This window comes from Nicotiana attenuata, chromosome 2, assembly GCF_001879085.1.
Source record: "Nicotiana attenuata strain UT chromosome 2, NIATTr2, whole genome shotgun sequence".
Taxonomy (NCBI): domain Eukaryota; kingdom Viridiplantae; phylum Streptophyta; class Magnoliopsida; order Solanales; family Solanaceae; genus Nicotiana; species Nicotiana attenuata.
Window position 1 is genome coordinate 30997200 of NC_031990.1, and position 9648 is coordinate 31006847.

General features: G+C 40.2%; 1 protein-coding gene across 1 annotated transcript; it reads right to left on the reverse strand.

Annotated features, from left to right (window-relative positions):
• Positions 385-768, reverse strand: LOC109218055 (E3 ubiquitin-protein ligase RING1-like). The gene has a single exon (XM_019382376.1). It carries the CDS (start codon positions 766-768, stop codon positions 385-387), a length of 384 nt encoding a protein of 127 aa, XP_019237921.1.

Here is a 9648-nt window from a genome sequence, read left to right on the forward strand (position 1 = left end):
ATAAAAGGCAGAGGAAATGATTTGACACAATCATGTGATACTGTCACAATGAATATGTTTATTCAATGTTGAATGACAAGACCAAAAAAGGTGGAAACTCAAACTACCAGGCTAGCGCACTAGCATAAAAATCAAGCACATATACAATACTACTTCAATTTCAGATTTTCTATTTCAAGTTAGAAGTTAAAATCCTTATTATAAAACAAACATTCATTTGCAAATCATACATATTACTACTACTTAATTTAGATCATGCAGCTCGAGACCTCCGTTGAACTACAATCGAATTCAAAACAAGATGAACTTAAAACTCAAATTCACAAGTACAAAGTAAATAGTACAGTAAGAGTTATTCTAATAATCCACAGGTTCCTAATCAGATTAATTATAATCAGAAAAGAAGCTGTCAATTTCCATTTCTCTGGTCTCCCAGTCAGATTCAAAAGAATACCGATCAGTCCTACGGTCAACTAATTTCGGTCTCTCTACAGGCATCTTATACCTACAAACTGGACACGATCCATGTACCCGCAACCACGGATCAATACAATTCGGGTGATAACGATGCTTACATGGCATCTCTTTAGCTTTTCCACCGACTTGAAATTCCAGCAAACAGATAGCACATTCAGTCCTCTTTTCTTCTTGTACAATTTCAAGAATTGGCAGTGCCTCTATCGAAGCCTTTGTCGCCGGCGGTGAAGGCCCCTGCCGATTCTGAACGGTGCTACTCGTGATTGATTCCCTACTACTTCTGGAATCCATGGAAACTACGATCACGTACGATCTCCGATGCAACAGCAGTTGGAATTAACGGCGGCACTGGCTGTACGGATTATTCCGAAGATCTTCTCGTGTGGAGTATAATATTTGATGAATCAATTCCCGGATCTACAACTACAAGAGCAAAGTAAAGACAAGAGTCCTTGTTGGAGTATAATATATATCTGGAACCTAGTTTTGGTTGGATTTTGGAATAATACAATTAATGACGTAAGTTATATGTACTTTTAGTTATATTTTGACGGTGTAAATAATCTTCTTATTGTAGCGTGTATTTTGATCTTTATACTGAAAAAGATATGACCTTTTACAGAATTTTTTCTCCTTTTTTTGTGATTATTAATTAATGTTTATATAAAAATTACCCGCAATCGTCTTTGTGTAAACAATTTCTTATATTTGATCTATTATAAAGGCATTGATTGTTTTTTTAAAAATATTATCAATTAATATTTGCATATAGAATTACCTGCAACTATCTTTTAAGTAATTTGATAGTCTTCTTTTTTTTTTGGCGTTATTGTACTTATACAACATATATTGTAACACTAATATTGTAGAAATAACAGTAAATTCTATGTAATTGACCTTTGTTTGCGCTTAAATCGGATAACAATTAAAATTGTAAGTGGTTTTAAGGATACGCGGATTAATTTGATACAAAGCGATAAATTACGTCAATAATAAAGAGATAAAGATAGAATAAACTCAAACCACACGGATAGGATAGTTCCAACCTTAGTGAAAACGATCACCCTTGATTTGGGCTCACCACGACCAGCACTAATGAACAAAAGAAATAGCTAATAGCAGAGAAAATAATAATATATTGCTTTGGAGTGCGTGTTACAATGAGTTTTATGAGTAATCAGACCTCCTTTATATAGTAGGGGATTTTCATGATGTCGCCCAAATTCACACCACTAATTGGGATTGTGAAGCGGTCGATGGAATTAAAATTACCCAATGGGAGCCGGGGTCGATTCCAAAGAGAGCTTACATTGGATTAGGTATATATCTAGACTAAGTGTATGATGTGCCCAAAATGCACTTCCACATGATTGGTTGTTTCTTTCTACTTCTAATTTTTATGCTAATGTTTGTAAATGATAAACTAGAGAACGATATTTGTGGCGTTGTTGTTTTTCAAGTTTATAAAAGATCTAAGTCGTGACTTCCAACTAGGTGGTTACCTAATGGGTTGTGAGTTTTAGGGCAAGTTTGATTGATCAAGGTGTAATATAGCAATCACACGCAATTACCCACTCTATACCTCTCGGTAGTTAGAGTGGTTTTGCCCAATTTGACTTTCTCAAGTCCAAATGGGCAATTCACAAAACAAGTGATAGATGCTCAAGTCGGGTCTTACTATCTCTAGATTCAACCTTTTATTTGGGGCTATCAATTTTTGAGTTCACCCCAATTCCTTGTTAGCCAAGTTTTCCTAGACTTAGTCTCTCTTTCTCAAGTAGAGACTAAGTCAATTAAGCATGAATCAATGTTTGCAACCATTAATTCTTAAATTCATGCAAGAACTAGGCTAAATATCACTAATCCAATCACAAACAAACCCAAAATTAAACACCCATTAGGTACCCACACTAGGGTTGGGTCACAACCCTAGCTAAGAAATTAGCTACTCATAGAGAAAATTGAAGAAACTAAAGAAGAAAATAAGATTAAACTCATAATAAATGGTAAATGAAAGAAAATCCAATGTTAAAATGATAAACTATTACAAAGTTACCTAAAGCAGTAAAGGAAAAACGGCTATCTATTTTCTAATGTTCAAACTTAACCTAAATGTGACAAAAAGAACTATTTATACCTAGCTGAAATTATCGGACAAAATTGCCCATGCGGAGGTTCTATGGCCGCACAATTCTGTGTGTGGTCCGCACTTTGGAGTTGGCTTGACAGGATGGACTTTTGCGGCCGCACAATTCTGGGTTGCGGCCGCAGTTCTTCAGATTCTGTGGACCGCACGATTATGAGTGCGGTCTCACTCTTGAGTTAGAGCTTTGACATGGAAGGCTTGTGCGGACCACACATTTCTGAGTGCGGCCAGACTTTTGGTTCTGCGGCTGCACAATAATGGTGCGGTCCACACTTCTTCATGGACCAAAATCATATCTCTCTGAACCTCATCTTCTGCGGCCGCACTATAATTGTGCGATTCGCACTTTGCATAGAAAATATGACAGAGGAGTCTTCATAGTCTGCGGCCGCACACAATATTGTGCGGTCCGCACTTTGCTCTTTTTTTCTTTATTTTAGTCCTTGTCAAAAATTACTCCTTCTTGAGTTGATTTTCATCTCTTTGGATCATTTTCTAATAATCCTGCAAGTAAGCACATTTTATCATTTCTCAGGAATACCTTTAAGCATTTTTGAGCTAAAACGCAAGTAAAAGAGTGCAAATAAGTAATCAAAATCCCTACTTATCAACTCCCCCAAACTTAAGTTTTTGCTTGTCCTCAAGCAAATAAGGTAATTCACACCTCCACAAGAAAAGATCTATTTCAGCTAGCCTAAGGTGAATCAAACACACATCAATTGGGACCAACAATTACCCACAACACTGATGAATTATTAACAAGGCAATAATTTGACTTTTCAAGTACAATAGTTCAAATGTGACACTAGAGCATCAAGAGTTGACTTTATTCATCAAGGAAGCTCGCTCTTTCATGTAGGCCATTGTGGATCCCAAACTCCTCCTCCTCTACTCTCCGTTAGCATATCTCACTTTAGAATGTAACGCTCAATTCAAGGATTGTGAAAAGTTAGCTCACATCTCTCAAAAGAATGTCACAAGTACGGCTCTAAGTACCATATGCTTGCCCCTCATGTAAATCACCACTAATGTAAGCTCACTCGACTTGAAATCATGTAGGGCTTTTTCGAGATGTAATGAAGGCTTTTGGACTAAGGTAGGATTTGTTGGAATAGAATGGGTTCATCTTTTCTTAAGCACTCCATTTTCTCTTTTTGGCTCATACTTTGTCGACTCTTTGAGTCATTTTCTTTTTCCTCGGGGGAACTAGAGAGACGTAACGTCACTCTTTCTTGGCCATGATATTCATTTTCTCATTCTTTATTTACTCCATGCTTTTCATCCTTATTTTTTTTTCTTTGAATCCTTCAACTCTTTACTTTATTCACTTTCATTTTGGCATTTTTCTTTTTGTTCTTTCTTTCTTTTCTTTGCCTTTCCTTTTCTTCATTTCTTTCCTCTTCTTTGTACCTTTATATCACTTTCAAACTCCTTGTCTCTCCCCCAAAATTATGTTTTAGCCAATTGTTTCTCAAGAATTCTAAGGAAAGATCGGGTGCCAAGAGAGAGTCATTACAAAATGGATAAAGGCTTGTAACGTGGTTATTAAATGAAAAAGGGCTTAGGCTCAAATGGGTTGACTAGGGATATCACATTGGTAGGCTATGTCTACTTTCAAATTGAATCAAGGAGAGCCTACAATAATTTCTCAAGCCAAGCCAAACTTAGAATTTCGCCTAGAAAAAACATTCGGGGCAAGTTCTAGACTATTAGCACGGGTAGTTGGACTTGCAACAAAAAATATCACTTCTCACACAATTGGATTGTTAAAGAGGATAGAGTCGAGGGCCTACAACAACCATATTCAAGATTGAAAATCACTAATGATTCAACTAAACCACTCGATGATTGCTCAGGTCAACACAAGAGTCTAAAGGTCACTAATTAGAGCTATTTCTTGCCAAGAACTTGTTTTTGACCATAAGGCCGTAGGTAAATGTATTGGTACCAAGTGAAGCATGCTTGAGACCCTTTTATTCATTACTACTATTTTTACCTAAACATAAAAAACGGACTCAATCCCTTAAGAAGGTTGTCATACCCATCATTGGGAAGAGCCACCCGGTTCACACAAAACCCACCTTTGAAAAGAACCGTAGCATTAAAAAAACCAAAGGCTTATCGCTCACTTAAACATAACAAGAAACTACCAAATCAAAAAGAAGCTATTAAATTAAATAAGAGTTATACTACTAAGAAAACCAAACTAAAGAAGCTATAAAATAAACTACTGAAAGTAAGTCAAATGAATATAGAAACCGAGGGAAAGTGAATATATACATCAAGGGAAAGGGAGGAATATATACATAACGAAAGAGCGAATAAAGATAAAAGAAAAAGAGTATTAAATTTATTACAGGCCAATGTCAATGTCATAATAAACTATCCAAAATAGACCACCCCTTCCGAATAAGAATAAGCATTGTCCTTATTGCTTAACAAAAATAAGAATAAGGAAGGGTAGAGACTGAAGAGAACTCCTTATGTGGTCTCAGTGCGCATGGCATCATCAGCACCCTCGGGATCTTCCAACTGGATCTCATCGTCCTCCGGTCGAGGAATTATGAGTGCGGCCGCACTCTTGAGTTAGAGCTTTGACATGGAAGGCTTCTGCGGACCGCGCATTTCTGAGTGCGGCCGCACAATAATGGTGCGGTCCGCACTTCTTCATGGACCAAAATCACATCTCTCTGAACCTCATCTTCTGCACCGCACTATAATTGTGCAGTCCACACTTTGCATAGAAAATCTGACTGAGGAGTCTTCATAGTGCGGCCGCACACAATATTGTGTGGTCCGCACTTTGCTCTTTTTTGCTTTGTTTTAGTCCTTGTCCAAAATTACTTCTTCTTGAGTTAATTTCATCTCTTTGGCTCATTTTCCAATAATCCTGTAAGTAAGCACATTTTATCAGTTCTCGGGAATACCTTTAAGCATTTTTGAGCTAAAACGCAAGTAAAGTAGGCATTTTGCAAGTAAAGTACACATTTTGCAAGCTGATAAGTAGGCATTTTAACCTATTATTTGCTCTCTTTTACTTGTGTTTTGGGCCAAAAATGCGTGAAGGTATTGCGGAAACTAATAATATGCTTGGTTGCAGGAATTGTTCAAAATGAGCCAAAGAAGTCATAATCAACTCATAAAGGAGTAAAAACTTGAACAAAAACCAAGATTGGGCCAAGAGATCTGAAACGCGGACCGCACAAATATTGTGCAGCCGCAAAATCCACAACGCAACCACGATCGAAATTATGCGGTCCGCGAAAGGGAGGTTCAGAGAGTTGCAATTTTAGGCTAAATGATAAGCGCGGCCCGCGTCAGAATTAAGCGGCCGCAGCAGTCCATTACACGGCCGTGATTGAAATTATGCGGTCCGCAAAACTCAGCTCAACCGAAATCCAGATTTGAAGAACGCGCACCATAATCAAAATTACGCGGCCACGAAAGCAAGAATGCGGCCGCGCTCAGAATTACGCAGTCGCACAACCTCCGCAGGGGTATTTTTGTCCGGAAATTTTAACTTAGTGTAAATAGAACTTTTTGTCATGTTTAGGCTATGTTATGTATTAGAGGAGCACCTGAGACGGCTGAGTTTACTGCTTTTGGAAATTTTGTACTAGATTCATCTTTTAGCATTAGATTTTCATCCTTTAATCTAGTACTAGTATTATGAATTTTATCTTCATTTCATCTTTAATTTCTATTATTTTCATGAGTAGCCAAACCCATAACTAGGGTTGTGACCCAACCCTTGTGTGGATATTTGATGGGTACTTGATTTTAGGGCTTGAATGTGAATGGGTTACTGATATTTAGCCTAGTTCTAGCTAGAACTATAGAATTAATGGTTGCAAATATTGATTTATGCCTTTATGACATAGTCTCTACTTGAGAAAGAGGGACTAAGTCTAGGAAAACTAGGCTAACAAGGAATTGGGGTAAACTCAAGAAATTGACAACCCCAATTAAAGGGTTAAACCTAGAGATGTAATACTCGACTTAAGCTAATATCACTTGAATTGCATGAATACCCATTTGGACTTGAGAAAGCCAAATTGGGCAAAATAACTCAAACTACCGAGAGGTATAGAGTGAGTACTCGAGTGTGATAGCTATATTATAATCTCAACTAATCACGAGCTTGCCCTAGATTTTACTATCCGTTAGATATCCACCTAGGTAGAAGTCACGACCCTAGTCTCTTTAAACATCTGAAAATTAACAACAAAAATATAGTCTTTAGTTTCAATTGTTGCGATATTTAGAGTAAAATTAGAAGTAGAAATCAAACCAAACATTTGTGGAAGTGTAATTAGACTCAAAGCCCGCATTTAGCTTAGATATAAACCTAATTCCAATTTTTAACTCCCTGTGGATTCGATCCCGACCTAGTTGGGTTAAAACTGCATCGACCACCCTCGCTACTCAATAGTAGTGTAGGCTTAGACCCGATCACAGGCGTCGTGTCCCCAGGCTCTGGCTCAATGGGACTTTCGGCTCGATTTTGGTCCCATGCCACCATATCTCGAGCCTGGCTTATCTTGTCGGAAGTCGAGGTGTATCATGAGCTCGGTTTTACCCGTATACAGATAGTCCCCTTATTTCTCGGAGGATAAATGACGAGAAAGACATGAGCTTCCGATTCCTACTTTGACACATCGTGGCAGAAATTACAAAAGACCCGAAACGTCTCGTCAGTCACGTCATAATGGCATTTAATGCATGTCGGCCGCCGGTTGGCTGTCCTTGGACGCGAAACGTTGCCTAACTACTATAAATACCCCTTCCTTTGTTCATTTTTACTTTACATCAAACCTCCTACCCTCGTACTCTTAGAATTTCAACAATCTTGAGTGCTTTTACTCCCGTTACTCAAGGTCTTTTGCAAAAAATTTCACTTGTCTTCTTCCCAAGACAACAAGTCTAATTCTTTAACTTCCTTTCTTTCTTCATCTTTTCCAGATCTCCCTCCATTTTTACTTTCTAAACGAATGGAAAAGACCTCCAAAATCTTTCCCCAGAAAGAAACTCCTTCTACCTCGCGGCCGGCCACTGAAGTCGAGGCAACCACTCCGAGTGTAATAGTTGAGGAACCAGTGGCCAAACCTCCCTTGAAAATGTTTGTCCCCGAGGGATGCTCAGTCAATAATGATTTCAAAGTTGAAAACCTTCTTTCGTACAGGGTCGGTGCAAAGAGGTCCCGAGATACATCTGTTTGATTACCGAAGAAATCCTCCCTACGATTCGGAAAGATTACAACTGGGCCGATAAAAACGTAGTGGTACCCGACCCCAAGGAGGCCATTACCACCCATGTCGAGGGATACCTGAGTGTTTACACTTATCTGAATACATTAGAACCGGTGGACCCGGTCATCATAGACTTTTGCAACAGATACGAGGTATCAGATCCATCCTTCAATATGGAGGATCGTGATCCTTCTACGGTTTTTTGTGGACAAAGTCGACTCATGCCATTTTACTGTGGATCATCTACTCCGTTTGTACAGTCCCCGACTATTCCGAGGAGGGCTGATAAATCTGGTGCGCTGGGCCAGCAAGGCCCCGTTCTCAAGTATTGATGAGGATTGAGACCGAGGCTGGCAAGGCCGTTTGTCCGAGTGAGGACTTCTGACTTGATTCTGGCAGAATGTATACCATTCCCCAAAAAGTGGAACATGTCACGTAAGTAGAAACTTCCGTTCGACAGTTGATTTTATGTTTACTTCTCTTTTACTTATCGGTATTCGTGGTGATGCAGTCGTCGCTCGGGTCACAAATGCTGTCTCTCAACTCAAAGAGTGGGTCAAAGGTATTGTTTCACAGAGGCCCTACTCCGAGCGCTCGTGGTGCAAACTCTCGAAGGTCCGTTGGGAGGCTCGCTCCCATGGTAAGATCTCTTTCCCGATCAGGTTGTGTTAGGTTTCTCTTTTTAACATTAAGTTCTAATTTCTTTTACTTTCTTTTCCAGATTTGCCTACGGACATTGATCTTAGGACTCCAGTTGGTGGCAAGGACTTGCCTTCCGAGTCTCCTGCTCTGGGGTAGGCCGGAGAGAGGAAAAGGAGGAAGGCTCTAAGCTCCTCGAGCTCGAAAAAAAAGAAACCGAGAAGGAGGTTGGTCCGCAAGTCAAAAGAAACCTCCAGCTCTCGAGTGTTTGACTCGGACTCACACCTCCATCTCAGGGACGAGTCCGAGGAGGACGAAACTTTAGTGGCCCAAAAGCCATCGTTCCTTGAGAAACAGGTGTCAGCCAATGGGGGAACAATAGAGGCCAATCCCTCCCAAATTCAAGAGGCCAATGCAGCAATGAGGGTCAAGAACCCTCAAGACGCCGGTTCTGCCCCACCCGGTGTCATTGACTTAACGGGATCTCCTTTGTTCACGAACTCGATGTTTGGTGAAGCTCAAACAATGAAGGAGCGGTCGAATGATGGAGTCTATAGAGTGGACGATCCCCTCCAAAGCTTTTTTGACGGTTTGGACTCCACTGCCACGGAGGATCTCACCGGATTGGGTGACTTAGAAGTATTGAGGAAAAGTCCACCCTCGGGGGTAGGTGGGTCTAATTCGAGCCCGAGACTGGTCAACCGGTTCCCTGCCGAGTGTTGATCCTGGTCGAAAGCGGTCGATCGTTATCACCATTTCGGAAGATGCCCAGGTTCTTTCCGCACATGTTGGGGTAGCTAGTTACCTCCGATGCCTGGTAACCGAAGTGACCAGGCAAAAATGAACGAGGTGGATTCCCCATACCTGTTCAACGAAGCACAACAGGTGTTGAACCAGGTAAGGTGTCACCGAACCTTTTTATTTTTTAGCTCTGGTTATTGGTGATCTTAATATTTTTTCTCATATTTGCAGGCCTCGGTGCTTCACTGCGAGACCTTCCTCCGATATCGAGAAAAGCTGAGCCAACTCGAGGCCGAAGCCAGAGAGCTCACCGAGAAGAGAGACATGTACAAACTTCTCAGTGAGAAACGTGAAGGAGAGGATAAAAGCCTTCGAGCCGAGTTGGACGCGGCTCAG

What these genes read in the sequence shown, in the direction of transcription:
- LOC109218055 (XM_019382376.1), bottom strand. Translation starts at nt 768, where the DNA reads ATGGATTCCAGAAGTAGTAGGGAATCAATCACGAGTAGCACCGTTCAG.